At 32.9% G+C, this 22,879-nt stretch overlaps 1 protein-coding gene across 2 annotated transcripts in view; it reads left to right on the top strand.

The window, feature by feature from the left end:
• The first annotated feature begins 1,623 nt into the window (after positions 1–1,623).
• tna (Zinc finger MIZ domain-containing protein tonalli) overlaps positions 1,624–22,879 on the top strand; it is a 45,487-nt gene continuing 24,231 nt past the window's right edge. The window contains exon 1 of one of the 2 annotated variants that reach the window (XM_075306316.1): positions 1,624–2,742. In XM_075306316.1, the coding sequence (XP_075162431.1) occupies positions 2,678–2,742 (65 nt within the window). In that variant the 5' untranslated portion in view covers positions 1,624–2,677. Of the gene's footprint in view, positions 2,743–3,605; positions 3,734–22,879 lie in introns of those variants that run through there. The other variant, XM_075306318.1, reaches the window with a different exon arrangement.

The following is a 22,879-nucleotide window of genomic DNA, read 5'->3' as shown; positions in this document are numbered from 1 at the left end:
ATAAGTCCACCACTGTGGTATCACAACGGACTGAATAGTCTAAGTGAACCTGAAATATGGGGCTGTCACTATACCTATACTTAACCTTCCCAGAAAAAAAATTTGGAAGTTCTTCCAAAGGCACAACTTAAAAAGCACTTGTAGAAGATGCACTCCCAATGATGTTCTTTATTTTAACTACTCAGGAAGTTCTTTTAATTCAATTTTTTATAACTTTGTTTTTTCATACTTTTAATGGGTAATTTTAACTTTTTTTGTTTCAAATAGGTTAAAAACAGAGTAAGAATTCATAAAATGGTACAAATCATTTAAATTTTGTCAAAAAAAATGCTTAATCCAATCTGAAAAAATGTGAATTTTTAAAAATATTTGAGGTCAAACGTTTCCGACAAGCGTTAGAATCCATTAAAAATTTAAAAAAAACTATACAAATTATTTATTTGACAAAATATCACAGAATTTTTTAATTTACATCCAAAACATAGAATTCGGATCCACCTAAAGAAGTGATGCAAATTCAGTGCAACTGCTGTTGAAATGGAGGACTTCCGTCCTATGACAAGCCCATGTTAAATTCATCTGTTCTACCTATATTTTGCACCACTTCCGGATCCAAAAAGAACATTTTCATTACTTTTTTGGCTACGCTTTGTTGCTGGGTTCTAAATCATTATTTTTAATGTACAATCAAAAATGCTCCTCTAGAGACGGACTTCACAAGAAGTTCTTCTGAGGTGATAAATAAAAATCCTTCGATTCATTCAGTTTTTGCAATAACTTTAAATTTTTTGAATGTTACTGTGTTTAAAACTCAAATAAAATCTCAAAAGTGTACTAATCCATTACTCGGTTGTCGGGGATATTGGATAGTATTATTAGTCGAAAATAATTATAGACCAGAGGTGTGCACGTGAGTAATATTTTACTCACGTACACTCACGCACGATATTGTTTAATAGGACTCACACACACTCACGAAAAGAAACTTTATACTCACACACAAATATGTCGTGACTCACGAATAATTTTATGATTAATTTGCCTGAGGGATGTGTCTGAAAACATGAGCTAGATATCGTTATTAAACTCAACATCCTGGATGTCACTAAAATTGTAAATGCCATCAGCGTGAGTCACAACAATTTTGTGTCACGTGCACACCTCTATTACAAAGAATTGCATATTTAAAGGTAATTAAAGGTAATTATTTAAAGGTATTATTACATTTTAAGGCACTTACATACAATGCGCATGTTACCCTTCGGGGACAATATAATAACAATTTAATCTCTTCTACCTAGCCATTAAGAAATCCTAAAACAAACACCTGGCAGCTCTATCTCTACCTGACAATAAACACTGGGTGGGTGGTGGTGTTGAATCCAAAAATCGAGCGTACAGTTTATAGGTTTTGGAAGAATTTGGTTCGAAAGAGTTCGATGTTCGACCGCATCGTGTTTGAGACTGCTGCATGTGCGTATTTGTTCGATGTATCTATTGTCGTGGTTCGATATGTCTTCCGACACGTTGTTACCAACCTTCGTATTCGGTAAATGATTTTGTGGTTTTTGGTGTTGTTGGTCCCATTTTGTTGTGTCTTCATAATCGCCATTGTCATCAGTCAGTGAGTTTTGAGCGTGTAGTAAATCGGTCGGATATTTAGTTCCTTTCTGGCCGCTGTCAAATATTCGTCATGTGTTAAAATCGGAGAAGCGAGTGTATCTGATACGACGCTAGCCACGGGCTTAAACAATAACAACAACAATTCACAATAATAAAACAGAATATATTAAATAAACGCTACAAAGGAAGCTAAAATCAGAATCACAAAAAAAAATATTTTATATTAATTAATACAAAGCGTCTACTAATGTGAATAGTTCATACTGTGTGTTCCGTAAATGCTTTTGCAATATGTGAAATTCCACAAGCATAGAAATAAATAAACAAACTTGGTCGAATAAATTAAAATTCGACAATTTTTTCAATAACGGAAAACCGGTTAAACTGTCGCGTTTGCGAATGCTGCAAGTGTATGTGTGTGTGTCTGGCAGTGAGTGAGTGAAGTGAAGTGAGTGTGTCAAGTGATACGTTTGGCTTTTGTTTACCATAGCAAACAAGATAGATCACTTGTATTTGTACAGAAAGAAAACAAAAACAAACCCCCTCGCAACTCTGCTCCAAAAAGATGAATATGTAACTAGGAAGGATTGTTTGCGATCTAAGCTAATTTTTAAGTAACAGTCAGTATTTCACCGACACAAAAATTCCTAATTCCACTCACTACAACAACAATCACAACAAGACAAACAAATAAACAAAAGAGCAAAACAAGTTTCAGTTCCTCAAGCTCTGCTTAGCACAAATAAAAATAAAATTTAAGTGTGGATTGTGGCGTCTACAAGCATCCAAAATCAAAACAACTCAAAACCATCACCACCTTAGCAGCAGTATTACAGTTCCAAATACCAAATAAATCAAAATCACTGAACATCACAAGAATTATTCCCAAGTGTTTATATTGGGATTACAAGAATGTGACTTGGAGCACCATTCCGGATAGTTTTAGTCTGCTTGTTTTTTTTTTTTGTGTTTCTGGGGGAGCAGTTTTTGTTTTTCTTTGGAAAAGCGATACACTCTCATCAGCGTCAAGCAGATTTGTAAAGGATTTCGAGAAATGCAAATAATTGTAGACAAAATTCCCATGTTTTCGAAGCAAACAACAAAACGCAATTCCAAAAAGTAAGTACATTTCACAGAAGCTCCACAAGCACCGCAACAACAAAAACCAAATATTTTAAATAAAAAATAAATATAGATCGAGCGAGTGAGTGAGTGAGTGTGTATTAGTGTGAGGGTGTTTTAAAAATAGTTTCCCCCACCCCAGATTAAATTAATTTTCCATTGCAAACCAACCAATCAACATATCTACTCAGATGAAATTTCAAATCAAACAACAACAAAAAAATCCACTTTGGAGTGGTGTCTATGTGTGTGTGTGTAAATTATTTCTTAACGAGAAAAACATCAAGGGTCCCTCTCTAAAGTTTCTACCTAATGCCTAAGTAATTAAAAATGTTGACAAATTTAAAATTTCATATGAATAGAGCCACCGTAATAAGTGAATGAAAATCGACGGATATCAATTAAAGAAGTGAAATGAAGTTAAAAATCTTTCAATAATCCAATATTACTATTTAATGCTTGCCAACCTGGCGGCCAAGTTATAAAACAAGCACAAAAAACAACGCGATTGAGAAATCAGTTCGACAATGAATAGCGATTGTTTTGTCGTATTTTGACAAGCTGAAAAATTAAATGAGAAAACGGAAAACATCACAACAACACCACGGACCCTCTGTGTGCAACAAATACGCTGCTCCACAGTCTGCAGCCATCTAAGGCAGAAATGATTCAACAGATTTTCTTCATTGAAATGCGCGTGCAATAGCGTAAGCAGCTGCCTCTCAGCTGCTTTTCGCGTAGGCTTAAACTCTCTCTCTCTCTTACACCGTTGCTCACGTTCTCATTGTATACGCGTGCTCGCGCTCTCTCCCTCTCTCGAATTCGTTCTTCCTCTCTTTCCCGTAGAATTTGGATTAATTTGCTGTACAAACAATAGCAATCGACTCTTTAGCGCCCGCACCCGCTGCCACCCCTCCATTCAAATTTGTCGTTCATCAGCAACAATTCAATGTAGTTGTTGTAAACAAAACAAAAATGTTAAATTGAGGTAAAATATCTAATTTTTTAAGCGAAAGAAAGAAAATAACAAAACCCAAACACACACATAACTAGCAAATACACCACTGCGCTATTAGTGCCTCAGTACACTGTGCTCTTTGCTTAAGATTATTTTGTTTCTTTTTTTTGATTTTGTTGCCAAAATGAAAAATACAAAGAATCAAAAGATATTAATTAGATATTTTATTTACAATTTTTCGTTTCGTTAGTTTTCGTTGCGCGTTTATTTTACTAAGGCCCTCTCTACACTTAGAAAAAAACCTAAATTTAGAATAATGGTTTTTAATTCTATTAATGTATTTTTGCTTTATGAATATTTCTGTTTCGATAAACTAGGAGTCGCATGGTTAAAATGTAATTATGTAGAAAATGTTAAAAAATAAAATAATATTTGTGAATAAAAATGTTTTAAAACATTTGAGTGTTTGGCCAATTAAATTGATTTTCAGTTTTGCTATGAATGCTGAATGAATAGTCGGGAAGAATGTAGACCATGTAGTTATGTACGATGATCATTAACAGTTTTTTCATCGTCTCAAAATCAATCATTGCATTAATAGAAAATCGTTGTCATGTTTAAGACTCTTATCTCGGATTGTTATCTTAATGAATTATCTGGTTTGAACAAAATTTTTTTCACAACATTGGCAAAATAATGGATACAAGCAACGAATAGGAAAGCCGCCTTTTAGTGTAGGCATATATTTCGACAAGTTTTTTTTTTCAATGTTTGTTTTCACATTATTTACCAAAATCCGAAATCAGATATTTGCTTTATTTTAGAAATAAATGGTCACTTGTTTTGAACATAATATCACAATGAATTGAAATTTTAATTTTTCATATCTAACTTAAATTAGAAATAGTAAAATTTCATAAGAAAAAGCTAACAAAAAATCATGCTTCAAATATTCGATTTGAATTCTTTATTCAAAAGCAAGCTGTTTATTCCCTAACCCCAGATCGTTTTTCTTACATTTTACGGTTTGGTTTGTTTTGTGCAGTTGTCTTTTTAAATATTTTACAATTTATGGTATCCGACAACATTCTTAAGCCGTTGACCGAGTCTGAAGACTTTTATGTCTGACTGGTGTTGGTGCCGTGTTTTGTTCCGTTGCTTTGTTTTATACAACAAAGATCAAAGAATTCTTCCATACAAACAAAAAAGAAAGTGCGACAAAAAATTAAATGCAAATTTGTTTGCGATATTTTCATCAGCCTTATTTTTAAATCATTTTGATAGTCTTTGTTCGGAGTATTCAATTATGTCTGTATTTTTCAATATGTTGTTCTTGTTATTTTTCTGAATCATATACTTATAAGGTAATTGTCTTCGATTTTTTGCTTTTTGCCAGATTTTATTTTGTTTGTCGGTTATACTTTACTGTGTTGGCTCTGCTTAATGCCATTTAGATCTTTTTTAAAGTTCCAGACAAAATAAAAACCATGACCAGTAGAAGTCATATCATAGTACAACTGCGCACTCTGAGCGACGTTTAATATAATAAATACGTTTATTATAAAGGGTGATTTGTTAAGAGCTTGATAACTTTTTTTTAAAAAAAAACGCATAAAATTTGCAAAATCTCATCGGTTCTTTATTTGAAACGTTAGATTGGTCCATGACATTTACTTTTTGAAGATAATTTCATTTAAATGTTGACCGCGGCTGCGTCTTAGGTGGTCCATTCGGAAAGTCCAATTTTGGGCAACTTTTTCGAGCATTTCGGCCGGAATAGCCCGAATTTCTTCGGAAATGTTGTCTTCCAAAGCTGGAATAGTTGCTGGCTTATTTCTGTAGACTTTAGACTTGACGTAGCCCCACAAAAAATAGTCTAAAGGCGTCAAATCGCATGATCTTGGTGGCCAACTTACCGGTCCATTTCTTGAGATGAATTGTTCTCCGAAGTTTTCCCTCAAAATTGCCATAGAATCGCGAGCTGTGTGGCATGTAGCGCCATCTTGTTGAAACCACATGTCAACCAAGTTCAGTTCTTCCATTTTTGGCAACAAAAAGTTTGTTAGCATCGAACGATAGCGATCGCCATTCACCGTAACGTTGCGTCCAACAGCATCTTTGAAAAAATACGGTCCAATGATTCCACCAGCGTACAAACCACACCAAACAGTGCATTTTTCGGGATGCATGGGCAGTTCTTGAACGGCTTCTGGTTGCTCTTCACTCCAAATGCGGCAATTTTGCTTATTTACGTAGCCATTCAACCAGAAATGAGCCTCATCGCTGAACAAAATTTGTCGATAAAAAAGCGGATTTTCTGCCAACTTTTCTAGGGCCCATTCACTGAAAATTCGACGTTGTGGCTCGTTAGTAAGTCTATTCATGATGAAATGTCAAAGCATACTGAGCATCTTTCTCTTTGACACCATGTCTGAAATCCCACGTGATCTGTCAAATACTAATGCATGAAAATCCTAACCTCAAAAGAATCACCCTTTACAATGATAGACTGACTATACGATACCCTACTTACAATACTCCTTGAATAGGCAGAATAAAAATAATCGTAAAATCGATTTTAGATTTTCAACCATTTCTTATTTTTGACTATCACAACTCCTTTTAAGTTTTTTCTTTATATTCATTCCCAGCAAAAACTCTCATTACCCGGTAGTCTTGTATGTATGCCTATTTAAAAATTAATAACCACTTATTAATTGGCATCGCTCCGGATTACATTTACGTACACATGTCCTAGGAAGAAAGTACTTCTCCCCAGGCATACTTTCGGCCATGAAGTAAGTAGTGCTTTTAGAGCATTTAATCACATAATATGTAATCACTTATTCGTAGATACACCAAAATTTGCAAAATAGCCACTTATTGTCGCAGGCAACCAAATCTCGAAAATATTGGTTTCTATCGCCGATTACAATGGATCAAATGGCGAGTAATGCTGTAATAGGAGCATTACTTGAATAGAAACGAATATTGTATATAAAAAAAAAAAAAAACAAAAATCTAATAAATCATCTAAATAAGATTACACGCAAATTAATTTCACACTTAAAATAGAAATAAATGTAGGTTGTTTAATGGAGTTCACGGATGAAAAAGACTGTTTTTCATATGTTTGGCTATAAACATTATATGTTTGGAACACAAATTTTTAAACACAATATTTTTGAGTGCAAGCATATAATGTTCATAAACTAGCATAACATGTTTGGGACATATATGTTAGAACATATTATGTTTGGGACATAAAATGTTTGTAAATATAATATGCTTGGATGCAAGCATATATTAATTTAGAAATAGCCTATAAACATATATGTGTTTAGTAGCTTGGAGCGCTATTTAACAGAGAGCGATATTGAATTAAGTTGGTGGTTGTTGCTTGTTATTACAAAATTAACATTTTATTTTTCCTTGGGCAATTGATCAGCTACTTCTTTGATCCTTACAAACTGTGTGGTCCGCTGTTCGAATCCCCGTCCGGCAAAAGGTAAAATTAAAATAAAAAAAATCATACAATTGAATAATTTCTTCTACAATGTTTGCATTATAGAAAAAGGTGCTAAGAACTAAAAAATCTCGTGGAAGTGAGAAAGATGTGGGGGAATATACAATTGGGCAGAAACAAAATTTTGAGCATTCAGGTCGAAAACCTATGTTGTTAGCACCTATATTACCTGTTTATTTTCATAATTCATTATGATTGTAAATAAATAAATAAATAAATAAAATTTTGAGCACAATATTGTTTGGGATAATTTTTTTTTAAGCATATAATATTTTTGGGTGCAAAATGCTTCCAAACATATTATATGTTCACATAATAACATATTGTTTTTTGGAAGACAACATTATTGAATTTGGATGCAAAAATACAAAATGTTTGGAAGTTAGACTCCCCAAACATATATTGTTTAGACCAATATGCTTTCAAACATATTATATATTGGAAGAGATCAAACATATAAATGTTTGGGCAATACCCAAAAATGTATATGCTTGAAGCAAAATATGTTTGGGAGTATATGTTACAGAAGCGATTTTTTGTGAGCGTGTTGGATTAGTGAATTACGTTATAATATATCCAATAGTCAATTCACATTAGGTTCGAAATCTACTAAAAATGGATTTTAAGTCCCTTTTTGTAAGGCAAATGGGATTTGAAATCTAGTTTAAGTGCGTTTTTGGAAGTGTAATGTGAATGAGGTGTAAAGGTTGAATTACATACCATGCGTCAATCCGTGCGTTGATGGAAGGGTTGATTTTTTTATTTGCGACAGACTATTCGAGCTTTTGATTTCAAAGAGAAATTTCAACTCTTCAATCATCGGCGCATTAAAAGCATGGTATGTAATTCTACCTTAAGAAAGCATTTATTTAAAACATGATATGTTAATGGCATTAATTTAAAGCACAATATTTGTGATAAAAATGTTCAGAATTACCGTTACATTACATATTATTTTTGATTTTTTAAGTAAAAACTCAATTATGTGAATAATTATACCTAATGGTACCAACATTTATTCTATTTTATTAAGTCATTAACAGGCAACTGCATAAAAATTTGAGAATAACAATTCGAAAATTACCGAGAAGTATTTATTTTTGTCATTACAAGTTAGTCATTATAACTCACTGCATTGTAATGCAATGTGTAATGACAGCTGTACTCCTGGTAATGCCAATTGTAATGAGATGTGATTACCTAGTTTTTGCTGGGTTGGTTTCAATGAAATTGAAATGTCCCAATATATAAGGAAAATTGAACATATTTCCATTCCCAATAAAAATAAATAAAATGCCACACCCACCAATGTGAATCCTGAATCCTTTCCTTGAAATTATACGTATCTTACATTATTTGGGGAAGTGCAAAATAAAGAATCATGAAAACACCGTACATCTTGAAAATTATATATCTAACATTTTAAATATTTATAAAAAAAAACAAGTAAGGAAAGTCTAAAATCGGGCGGGGCCAACTATATTATACCCTGCACCACTTCGTAGATCTAAATTTTCGATACCATATCACATCCGTCAAATGTGTTGGGGGCTATATATAAAGGTTTGTCCCAAATACATACATTTACATATCACTCGATCTGGACAGAATCTGATAGACTTCTGCAAAATCTATAGACTCAAAATTTAAGTCGGCTAATGCACTAGGGTGGAACACAATGTTAGGAGGAAAATGTTGGTATTTTGACCATTTTTGTCGAAATCAGAAAATATATATGGGAGCTATAAATATTAACAAAAGAAACAAGTAAGGAAAGTCTAAAGTCGGGCGGGGCGACTATATTATACCCTGCACCACTTCGTAGATCTAAATTTTCGATACCATATCACATCCGTCAAATGTGTTGGGGGCTATATATAAAGGTTAGTCCCAAATACATACATTTACATATCACTCGATCTGAACAGAATTTGATAGACTTCTACAAAATCTATAGACTCAAAATTTAAGTCGGCTAATGCACTAGGGTGGAACACAATTTTAGGAGGAAAATGTTGGTATTTTGACCATTTTTGTCGAAATCAGAAAAACATATATATGGGAGCTATATCTAAATCTGAACCGATTGCAACCAAATTTGGCACGCATAGCTACAATGCTAATTGTACTCCCTGTTTTAATTAAATCGGAGTAAAAGATTGGCCACTGTGGTCATATGAGTGTAAATCTGAATCGATTTCAATAAAATTTGGCACACTTGACTATAGTACTAATTGTTCTTTTTGTGCAAAATGTTAAGCAAATTAGGGCAAAACTCTGGCTTCTGGCGCCATATAAGTCCATATCGGGCGAAATATATATATGGGAGCTATATCTAAATCTGAAGCGATTTCTTCCCAAATCAATAGGGTTCTATTCTGAGCCAAAACACATACTTGTGCCAAATTTGAAGTCGATTGGACTAAAACTGCGACCTAGACTTTGATTACAAAAATGTGTACGGACAGAGGGGCATTGCTATATCGACTCAGGAGCCCACCCTGAGCATTTTTGCCAAAGACACCATGTGTCTATCTCGTCTCCATCTGGGTGTTGCAAACACATGCACTAACTTATAATACCCTGTTCCACAGTGTGGCGCAGGGTATAATAACAAGTTTGTCTACTACATTAATATAATATTCAAAATTATTTCATAAAATCGAATATTTTATATAATCATAATTTCTGTGAAATTCGATTATGAAAAATCAAATATTCGAATTTTGATTGGTACACTGAAAGAACAGGAAGAAAACTTTTGGTTAAATTTAGAAAATTTTGATTATTTTTAGAAAATTTTAACTAAACAGTATTACCAACGCTGGCATCACGCCGATATGACAAAAATAAGTAAATAGTTTTCCACAAATTCCAGAAAATTAATTACACAAATATAATTTTTTTACTTGTTAAAGAAAATTTTGTAGTTTGAAGGAAAAAGTTGGAGTTCAAAATTGCAAGAACGTCTATAGTGACATAGGAAGTTCATGATAGACGCATTTGTAGTAAATTTTACAAATTTAAAGTAATAATGAACTAGTTTGTGAGAAATACGAATTTAGTAAACCTTTATGCTTAATTTGTGTATAATTTTTTCCCCATTTTTTACTTCATTTAACTAACGTACGCAAAAAATTATTAGACTAAAGGAAACTTTCTCCAAACATAATAATTTCATAAACTAAAATAAAGTTAAGTTGGCTTTAGTGAAATAGAGAGTTCACTGTTTTTTTTGAGTGTAAGAATAATCGAATATGTTGACTTGAGAAAATCTACTTTTATCTAAGAGCTCTCCATTTGAACCAGTAAATATTTTCATATGGGTAAATTCAATGGGAATCAATCAGAAATAAAGATGATTTAGGTATTCGATTGTTAACTCAGTAACTCCCACCTATCAAACTAAAATGTGGCTTGTCTCTTCGTTCTTGATGATTATCAAAATCTATCAAGTACGGAGCTAATATGATTTAAATAAATATTGTCGTAGTCTCACTAATGCTAAATTTAACTTATTTTTTTTTTTGCAAAAAATATTTGTCTGTAGTTAAATTGTATAATTTTTTAGAACTTTTCCACAGGCAAATGAAATTTTCCTTATCCCAAATATGTCTCAAAAATTATATGAACTATTTGTGGGTATAAAGCTCAATTACCGTAAACATAAATTCGATGTGCACTAAAGCCTTGCACCCTCAAAAAAATCGCTTCTCTAACATATGTTCCAAACATATTTTACAGGAAGCACATATATTATTGGATACTGCCAAAACATTAATATGTTTGTTTTATGTGAACATATTATATGTTTGGAAGCATTTTCAGCCCAAAAATATCATATGCTTGGAAGAATTTTCCCCAAAGATTGTGCTCATTCCCTCACATAATTTTCACTTCCACGAAATTTTTTATTTCTTGGCACCTTTTTCTGTAATACAAATAATGTTTTACCTTTCGCTTGGACGGAGATTCGAACCGAGGACATAAGCGTAGGAAGGCCTCTGGGGAGGGGGCTTAGACCCCCCAGAAAAATTTTAGCCCCCCCAGAATTTGAAACTCTATTTATGATTTTCCATTTTTCAATAAATGTCAATAGTTTTTTTAATTTTTTTAACAACTAAACAAGTATATACAATCGCCCAAAGTTCCGCTAAAGACTTTCATGAACAATCGAATTACTTGGGTTGTGGTAGCAGTTGCCGATGACAATGTTTGAAGTCAGATATTTCTGAAATAAAGCTGTGGTTGACCTTTTGATTGATTTAGTTTAGTCAATTTAATTAAAAAAATAGTAATTGATATTAAAACTATTCTTTCATAAATTGGTATCTTAATAATGCTGCGAAAAAGCGTCGCCAAAAAAGTAGTGAAATGTTCTTTTTGGATGTAGAAGTGGTGCAAAATTGGCGGAGAAGCAATGAATGTAATATGAGCTTGTCATAGGACAAATGTCCACCGTTTCAACAGCCGTTGCAATGAATTTGCATCACTTTTTAAGGTGAGATCCGAATTCAGTGTTTTGAATGTGAATTAAAAAATTTTGTGATATTTTCCCAAATAAATAATTTTTTTATTGTTTTTATGATTTTTAATGCATTCTGACGCTTGTTTGGAACGTTTTTCTTCGAATAATTTCCAAAAGTATAGATTTTTCTATAATGGATTTAGCAGTTTTATGGCAAAATTTGAATAATTTGTACCAATTTATTTATTCTTACTCTTTTTTTAAACTATTTAAAAAAATAGAAAACAAAAAATTACACATTAAAATATGAAAAAAATGAAGTAAAAAACTTCCTGTGTAGTTAAAATAATTGAGGACATTTTTGGAAGTGCTTTTAAAGTTGTGCCTTTAGAACAACTCACAATTTTTTTGCTGGGAAAAGTGTGGAACTACTTTTAGTTGCTTTATTATAAATTAATTGTCGAGTTATTTTGATGTCTAATTTTTTATTCAATTTTATGTAATAAAACATTAATTGAACCTATAAGTTCAGTCTATACATTTTTAGCTAGGGGGGGCTATAGCCCCCCTAGGAAAATTGCCTAGCTACGCTAATGACCGAGGACCATACAGTTTGTAAGCCAACACACTATCCACTGGGCTACGTAGCTGTTATAGTCACCGGTACACAATTATCGCTATAAGTTACATTTATATAGCATAGCTTGCAGCACCCACGAGCCCATGCAAACATAACATTATTTAACAAAAACATATATTTGTTGGCCACGTGGAGCAGTGGTTAGCATGTCTGACTTGCATGCCAAGGGTCGTGGGTTCACTCCCCGCTCCGACCGAACACCATTTTTTTTTTAATTTACACATTTATATTTATACTATACTACATGTTTATAATGAAACTTCGAAATGTGGGTGATTAAAGATTTACAGTCAGAAAAGAACAGTGCTTGATAGAAACGAAATGGACTGAGCTTTTGGATAAAATATTATTTTTTTTATTGCAAAAATAACAATTTTGTAACAAAAAACTGTATAAAAGTTTGAAATTTTGGAAGGAATTCAAAAACTCTAACAAAAGAAGAACGTGGAGTCGAGTATAAACATACCTAAATAATTTTATAATATACACATAAATTTATTTAGGCGTGAACATTTGTTTACTAGCATTTTACACCATTGCATTTAAAACTTATCGTGTTTTGTACTTAATTTCAATTTTATCTTTAAGGCCGGTATTAAGTTGGCATTATCGCTCTAAAATGACGCTGTGTTGCCTTTTACTTTCCTTTAATAATTCATGTTAAAGAAAATAAACTTTTTCAATTGCTTTAGCTGCAAAACTCGAACTTAATGCCCGCTTTTATATTTGAAGGTGTCCGCCAACTCCTCTTGGACTACTTATTAATAAAGAGGAACTAAACTTTGTCTTTATACATTTTACTGTTTAATTTTTCACTATTTCCTCCTTTTTTCATTTTACTGTCCCAAATCTAAAAAGAATATGGTGCCCATTCGTTATTTTTATGAAGATCCCTTTGTAATTTGTGTATATTTTCCACCGTTTTTTTAATTTTCTTCGCCTGAATATTTTGACTTACTCTTTGTACGTTGCGACTTCTTTTAACGAACCAAGAAAAAAAGATTGTGCCCATAATGCCAAAATGATAAACAAAATACATGTCCACACATACATAAAATGTTGCTCTCAAGTCGAAAACACATGCTGTTTTTTTTTCAAATGTCTATTCTCTTGATTCCGAATGTCTATTCTCTTTACTTCGCATACTCATTCTAATATTCAAATTAAATAATATTTAGACTTAAGCATATCAAATTTTTGGCCTTATCATAAAACAATTTTCCGAAACAACATACACAAATAGCTCTCTTTCGATTCTATCGCCGTGTTATGTTGATATCTTTCGTCAACCCTTCCGGTTTCCATCTCTATTTCTTGCTCTATACTCTCTCTGTGAATAAAATAAAATTAATAAAATATCACAACATATATATGTTTACTTGAAATTTGTAAATTTATATATGTTTACATTCACACATTAATGCCCCAAACATAATATATTCTAACATATTAATATATGTGTCCCAAACATTTAGTTTTAGCTTAGAAACATTACATGTTTGCACTTAAATATATTGTGTTTAAAAATTGTGTCCGAAACACATTTTGTTTATATCGGAACATATCAAAAACATATTTTTCTCACAGTGTGTCTTTTACTTTTAGTTCATTTTTTCTATACCAGGTTTATTATAATTTAATAAAAATACATTTTAAGTGAAATAAAACTTTTAATTTTTTTTTTTAAATTTCAATCAAAAATGTGACTTTTGATACCAAAAATATTTTGCGTTTTTCTGGCTATTTTTTTAGTTTTGTTGTGTTTTTATTTCAACGCCGAAGAAATGGTGGACACTTTCACAAAGCATACATTTAGACTGAACTTAAAAATATTGGAAATATTGTGATTATGTTCCCCATCGACTCACTACTTTCTACTGTACTTCCACCTCGTTGTGTTGTTATTCGCAAACTCCGTGCATTACACTAATGGAACATTTTAAAATTCAATTCGAAAGAATTAAGTGAATTTCTTACAGAGTGTTTGTTGTTGCATTCATTTCATATTGATAATTTTGAATATTTCGTAAATATTTTGCTATTGGTTTTTTGTCACCCAGCTTTATGAGTGTACGAGTTTCTCTTCTTTTTTTTCATTTACGAGTTTTTTCGCTTATTTTGTTGACGATTTCAATTTTTGTTTCATTTTAATTGTTATCAGAGTTCAAATATACGAACACATATAGTTACACATACATATATCGTACTTACTATCTATATGTATGTGTATGCGTTTGTACCAGCAAATATATTTGCATGTTCATGATTATATGGGAATGTTCTGCACACAGTACACAATATTCATAAATATGCCTCTGTCGAGAACCAAACATTGGGACTTTTGAGGTGATTGTCTACTACCTATAGATGTATGAGTGGATGGTTGGTTGTGTGCGTGTTCGTACGTACCTGACTGAGTGAGTTAGATCAATTCCAACGCTGCTCTCCGCACCTGAGCAAAAGTGTTGACGGCCAGAGGTGTCGTTACAATCAATTGTTATTTACACTGTCACTGTTATCGACGATGATAACTTTGGAAGGAGATGGCTGGAAGAATCCAGTTACGCCACAAATTGATTTGTAATGAGCCCAAATAGCTGGCAACTTCTATGAAAGAGAAGGAAATTTAAATTGCTACAAGTTCGAAAATGTAACATGACAGTGGATAATTGTGAAGGTATGATGATGTTGCACAATTCCCACCTCCCTATGGACAAAGTACGCAATTAGGTCGTTTTAAGTGAAAATTTAAGTTTTGGACAATTAAATTTCACAAACAAAAAAGGATAAAAATATATTAAATATTTCATCTTCGCTGAGACTTGAACCTGTGTTTTGCTAATTACGAGAACTTTAAATGCATATAAGAAAGTTAGTAAAAACACCATACTTTGATACTATCAATCACAGTTTTAATTGGACATAACAAATATTTGATAAAAAAATTAATTGTTTTAATTTGAAAATTTCAATTAAGTTTTTAATTGATTCAATTAAAAATTTAATTGATTGCAAAACTCAATTAATTTTTTGAATCAAAAATTACTTTCTTGACTGAATTTGTGTTTTTGGTTTGATTAAAAAAAATGATTGTTGAAAGAATTTTTTTTTTAATAAAAAAAATGTTCATATTTTTTTTAGAAATATTTTGGTGATATTTTTTCTGTGTAGGCCACTTCAACTGGCCCAACTTACAGTCAAAAGTGATTGCCTGAAAATGTCCAAATAAATTTTACAGATTTTTAAATCAATTGTTTGCAAAGAATCTCCAAAAACACATCCATTTTGAATCGGTATAAAATTAATTAAACATTTCCTTATGTTAATGAAAAAAATAATTATTTCAATGAATAAAAACAAGACTCCTTATGCGGCCGTCTTACAAAGTAAATTTTTCAACTAGCAGTGTTTAAATGCTAACAAATTAAGAAAAAAATATTTGTTGAATATTTTTCACCCCCGTTGCTGATGTATATTGATTTTATGTTAGAATACTTGGGTGTGAGAAAAAATAGATTTAATGCTTTAGTAAAGGAAGAGGAATTTTTGGTTAAGAATAAATGCATCGAGAATAATCGAGAGTATCTCATCTTTTCTCTTGCTCATTCTATGCACGTACCAAGTTATACAGACACACATATACATATATGGATTTACATTCATTTACACCCAACCACACATATGCTACTCATGTTTGCTATGGAGAATTCATTGATCTTACAATGGGAGAAGAACGAATGGTTATTTTCGTTTATTCTCTCTGCCTTTCTCGAGACGATGATGACGATGATTTACCGATTAACAACTCGGGCAAATGGCAGATGGGCCGCTCTAAAGGCACAAACAATAGATATTTCCAATGCATACACATATGCGAGTGTTGGATGTAAATGCCAATGTTTCAATTTTGCTTTATTAATTAATATATGTGAATGTGGCGGATAAATTTCGGCTTGGTAGGTGTCGTTTTTTGTTTTGAGGAATGTCTGAACCGTGTTAGTTGAATATCACCCCAAAATGCTGCAGATTTCTGTTGATGCCGACAGCAACATGACTGATGCTCTCTAAACGAATGTAATTTTAGGGAATTTCCATCGATCCCATTGTTTGTATTTTTGTATCTTAAATGTTTTTGTAAGTAGCTATATATGGCTTTAAGTAAAACAAAAGAAAATATCATTCATACCTGCGTGTCTGTGTGTGTGTGTGGATGTGTACGTATTCTTAGGCAGCTGTGCGAAGAGTACTGAAATGTGGCACGTACAGCATATAGCTACAATAAAGAATGAAGGGACAAATGATTATCTCCCCTCCCCCCCAAAAAAAAACATCATGGGAGCTTCCTGGTAGGGGTGCTCGCATTGTTAACTTCCCCAACAGACAATAAATTTGTTGTTCTTTACGCGTACTTGCCAGTGTATATATACCAATACACTCCAGAATGTCTATTTAAAATGTAGTTTTATATCTACCAGAATCTTAGCTCCACTTCTCAATGTAAAGCATCGTCAACATCATCGTTATTGCTATCATCGCCATATGGTTATAAGTTTTCGTTTTTTTCGTAAAACATTTCTAGGATAAATCACGATTTTTGTTCTGTCTAACATTCCAAACATCTTCATTAAGTTGTTGTTGTACTCATTGGCTTTTTTTTTGTGCTCTATGATTTTGGAAGCATTCCAGAAGTTTCTTGGGAAAAGTTTCTCGTGCGCTATCAGAGATTAATGCTGCTTTGGTATTGCAATGCAGTACTTTTTGGAAGCAACAACAGAAGAAGTTCTCAAGTATCTATGGCTAATGTTCGGTAAGAGGTTGTTTATATAAACGCAATCGTTCTAGGTTCAATTTGAGTGTTGGTTGGTTAGCAAATGGAGCAGTGGAGAAAAGAAATTATTTTGGGAAATTGTGGATGCTTGGCGACAAATTTAATTTAAGATTGGGTGGGATGAGGCCGTTTTCGATTGTGACGCTTCTAATTCTTAATGTCGGGATAAAAATGGTACATACGAATTTATCATTATAAATACTACAATTGGCTGAATGTAGTTGATAAAAAAATTATAATTATAATAAGCAAGAGCTGTCCAAACCCAATAAATTCCGAATGTCGGAAAACGATCAAGTTCTCTGCTAACTTGATCTATATAGGCAACATACGTGTTGTTTCCACCATTTGAAACCCCAAGAAAAAGAGCCTTTAATACCTATAACTACATTTATTTCCATCAAAACAAATATATTGATATACTCTACTAAATATCAATTAATATACTCTACCAAAATACCATTTAGAAAGCCCAATTTTGTCTCTCAGTGTATAGAATTTATCGCATTTAATATTTTTCCAAATTTAAATATCACCATATGCAGTCAATGTAGTGAATCCAACCGCGTTTAAGGTCTAAACAGTCAAAAAATATGAGAATCGAGTGGATGAGAACAATTGAACAAATGAGCACCTTCGCTCTTGTCGTCTGTGTGAGTCGCTACACACAGACTGCAGAATTCATCATAACCTTTCTGCTGCTGTCTACACTTATCATTCACCCGAAATGAACTGTTTTGATTTAGTGTTTGTTGGTGTTTTCGTTTATATCTCCACTTTGAACAAACAAAAAATCAATCGTGCACCACATTCACACACTCGCATTTGAATTAGTTGCCATACAAATATGTCTTTCCACAGCATACAATGCAGGGCAGGTTTCTTGCACGATATTCAAAATTCACACTTTTTCCATCTCCACCAAAACTAACACATTACCTAAGCACGAACTGGCATTTACTCAAACAGAAAACATCTTCAGTCTACCGAATTTGTTATGTAGACTTTGCGTCATGCAATTTTCAAAATTATGAAAATGCAAAATATAAATGAACCCGAATCTTATTCGCTCGGAGATAACATAGTAGAACTGGTACGAAAATTCAAACTACATAGGCTCAATATCGCCAATAGTTTTAGCGAATAATATGCAATTCCAAAAAGACAAATTCAACTGCATTCATTCTCATACTATGTTATATGGTTATACACGCTACAACTTTTGAATTACAGTCGAACATGGTCATAACGAACTACAATTGGCGTTTGCTTTTATTTCCATACGTCATTATTAACTTCCACTTTAGTGCAATTTGAAAGACATTTCCTTTAATTTTTCTATTGATCTGACTTTCCAAATTCCAAAATAATTCTTATTTTGAACTGAGTAAAAATTATGTTCGCTATAACCATATATTTGCTACAAAATTAAAACAAAAAAAAAAAACTCGTTGGGACCTAAACAACAGTTCGTTATAACCAGAGTTCGTGTTCGACTTCAGGAAAAACTAATCGAACGGTTGTGGTATGTTAAACACTGTAATTTCCTCCCACTCAAAATACTTGAAAACTCTAAACTTCTTCTCTAAATACACCCTCAAAAAAATCGCTTCTGTAACATATACCCCAAACACATTTTGCTTCTAGGTCTCTCTTTCTAAACACATATATGTTTATAGGCTATTTCCAAATTAATATATGATTGCATCTAAGCATATTATATTTACAAACATGTTATGTCCCAAACATAATATGTTCTAACATATTAACATAAACATGTTATGCTAGTTTATGAACATTATATGCTTGCACTCAAAAATATTGTTTTAAAAAATTTGAGTTCCAAACATATAATTTTTACACCCAAACATATGAATAACCGTCTTTTTCGTCCATGTAGAGCACATAAATATTGAATGAAATATCCTAACGCATTGACGCATGTGTGTATATGTAAGGCAATATTTATTTATATATTTATGCCTATGTATGGTGCTCCGCATTACAACTTTTGTTCATGAATGAACTCTTACACGCAAACACACACACAACACATTGGAAGTCATTTTGATGTCAATCGAAATTTTAGCTCAATAGCAAATCCAAGGGAAATTGGATATATATCGTGTTGCTGGTTTTCGTTTCTCAGTAAACAGAGACATAGAAAGACAAAATACAAACATTGCAACTATCACCAGGGTAACGACAGATCAATTCCTTAAGGATTTCGAGGGTGTATGAGTGTGTGTGTTATGGTATAACCAAGACGCTAGGAAACCCCGAATCCCCGAAATGCCAACTTTATTAACCACCGCCATCTGTCCGCTACACATACCCATCAAGAGTTGCAACTCAAATGAGACAGTCCGATTTGCCATAACCACTACCACGACTCATAATCATAAACAGCTTCACCCAAACATTTGACTAACTGAATGACAGACAACTTCCCGTCACAATCTCCAAGGGGAGAGAAGTAATTTAAGCTACTCGAAAACAATGCAACGCTTATAGAACGAGAACATTGTTCAAAATTTCTCATGGGAACTCATCGTCCGAATCGAATACAGGCCAACCAAACCAAAGGCAAGAGAGTACACCCAACACAATTGCCAGGATAAAACTCTCAACATCGAACATCAACAAACAACAAGAGCAACCTCATCGTCGACTCTGTTTGAGAAAAATATGACGCATTTTATGCACTCCCAAGCATTTATTATTTTTTGGGGTAAATTATAAACATGGTCTTCGTGGTCACGTGCACGAATGGGATGGAGGGATGATAGAAGAACGTAGTACCACCATTCAATGGACGACATATGTGTATACATGCATTCCAGAGGAATGGGTTCTCAGCCTAGATAACAATGGAGTGTAAAGTGGGGTTGTTACGGCAAATCAGCCGGTAATCAACCCTCGTTCCATAGATGCCATTCACTTTTGCATATTTTCTTCTTGTTGTACACGCGTCGCTTGTGGCTGAATCGTTCTTCGGCGAGTCTTTAAGGGGGTTCACTGTTATTGCTTATCCACTGGTTGCAATGCGTGCAACTCTATTAATATACTCGTAATAAAATTATAATGTAAGTCTACAAAATATTAGAGTTGCCAATTATCTCCACAACGTATAAAAGTTGCCACTCTGTCATTTTGAGAAAATTCTATCACATTTAATCATTCTAAGTATGAATTACTAAATAAAATCCTTTAAGTATTCTCATATTTGAGAAATTCAAAAATGTACACAGTATTGGCCGCATCTTGACTACTACCGATAAATAATTTTCACGCTTAATTGTCAGACTGAATAAAAGTCGCACCAGCATAAGTACCCAAAATTTGGATATATTCAACGGGGTAATTAAACGGGGATAACTGTATTATGATTAAGATGATGGTATTGAGAGCTTATTTCAAAAAGTTTTTGTGTTGAAAAAAGAATTATCGAATTTCGAATTGCAATGTGAATATTTTACAAATCAGTATTGGGGGTTTCGAGGTATACGAAACAGTGTTGAAATCGAATCTAATTATTTTTGTATCTTGGTTCTTCTTAGTGAATCGTCCAAGAAAAACCACAGCCCGAATCTTAAGTACCCTCCACCAGGGATTACGTACAAGGATATATTAAGGCTATCATCCATAACACTAGTTTACACTGAAAATGTACATTCGATGAGAGGTGACTTTTCTTATGTATTTTGATCTAAGCATACTATATCTCGAATTAGAAATGTCCGATTATATCGTTAATCGTTTTATATACAGGAGTCTATAAACAATTATCAACCGATATGAACAAATTTTCTCATGGTAATTAGATGGGGGTCGCATTCTTTGGAGCCATCAATAATTATGGACCGTTATGGACAAAATTGTGACAAATTTGTGCAATAATATTCTTGTGTGTGAATGTAAATTCCTGCCACACATATCGTGCATGAGTGAACATTTTTCCTCGCGAATGTTTGGGCGAGTAAATTGTTAATCACACGCACACGTCCAGTATATATAATTGAGATTCATTATGTTTGTTGTATTCTATTATTGCGTATGTGCAATGTAGCCACCGAATTCTTAATAAGTATACGCTACTGTGTACCACGTATGTAACAGGTTGGCTGATAAGTCCCCGGATAAGTCCCCGGTTTGATTTTTAGCACAGTATTTTGAAGTGCAAGCATATAACGTTCATAAGCTAGTATAACATGTTTGGAACAAGCATGGTAGAACATATTATAATGTTTCTGGATGCAAATTTCGTATAAACATAGATATGTTTAGAAATGTCACAGAGAGAATATAGAAAAAAAGAGAAAGGCAGCGACGGAGATAAATAACGAAAGACATGTAAAGGTATTTAAAACGTCAACTTTAATGTGCAACAAATAAAAGTGAAGGTAACTGAAATAAGTTAAATTGGCTTTAGAGCCATGGAGGGCTAACTTTTTTTGAATCTTATTATACACTCAAAAAAAAGTGAACTCTCTATTTCACTAAAGCCAATTTAACTTTATTTTAATTCATAGAATTATTATGTTTGGAAAAAGTTTCCTTTACTCTAATAATTTTTTGTCGTACGTTAGTTAAATGAACTAAAAAACGGGAAAAATTATACACAAATTAAGCATAAAGATTTAGTAAATTAGTATTTCTCACAAAATAGTTCATTATTTCTTTAATTTTGTAAATTTTACTACAAATGCGCCAATCACGAACTTCGTATATCACTAAAGGCATTCTTGCATTTTTGAACTCCAATTTTTTCCTACAAAATTTTCTTTAAGAAGTGAAAAAAAATTATTTTTGTCTAATAAATTTTCTCGAATTTGTCGTTTATAGTACTGTTTCTGAAAATGTTCAAAATTTTCTAAAATTAACCAAAAGTTTTCTTCCTGGTGGGTTTACTGTTTTTTCAGTGTAAGTGAGCTCTACAAAATTTTATTTTTTATTAAATGTGGACTCATAACTACCAAAAGACATGAACAAGTCACCACCTACGATTGATTAGAGCATCAGTAATGATATGAGACAATCTGGCAACACTCATATTCTTTTAAATATAAATATTCCATCAATCAATGTTTATATTTCCATTGTGAGTTTGTTGTGGATGAAACTGTTGTTGGTATTGTTGTCCGATATGCTGCTGATACGCTCTTCTGTGCGTGTATGTGTGTGAATGAGTTTTGAGATGTCATAATGCGATATTCGTGAATTCAGCCTTTAACGTTGTTAACCTTCATTTAATGATGATGTTAAATACCTCTTCGGCGGTCATTGTATTTCCTACGTTTTTGTCAATCCTTGATTCCGTCGAAGCATTGGAAATCCTACGGCGACAACCCTTAAACTGGATTCAGTTCTACAGTTCCGCTTAACGACAGCACTTTTCCCACAGGCCGTGTTTGTATTAGATAACTTCACAAAGTGATTGTTTCTTTAGATTTTGCGACATTCATTTTAACCTCCTGCGTTGAAATAAAATGCTTCCGTTGGGCAGACATAAGGGTTGTGATTGTTCAATGGTTTTTGCCGATGATTGCTGTACCTAACAAAGTCCAGACGATTGAGGTGGTGTACAACATTAAAAAATAGCGAGAAGATGGGCGTTCTTAGTCGTACTTGGCTATTAACGATGTGACTTTCCGCCTTATTCTTCGTGATTACTTTTCATCATCACATTTGAAATTGTGTCCAAAATATGTCCA

The sequence above is a fragment of the Haematobia irritans genome, chromosome 4 (genome assembly GCF_050003625.1).
Source record: "Haematobia irritans isolate KBUSLIRL chromosome 4, ASM5000362v1, whole genome shotgun sequence".
NCBI classification, from domain to species: Eukaryota; Metazoa; Arthropoda; class Insecta; order Diptera; family Muscidae; genus Haematobia; species Haematobia irritans.
This window is presented reverse-complemented; position numbering and strand designations above follow the sequence as displayed.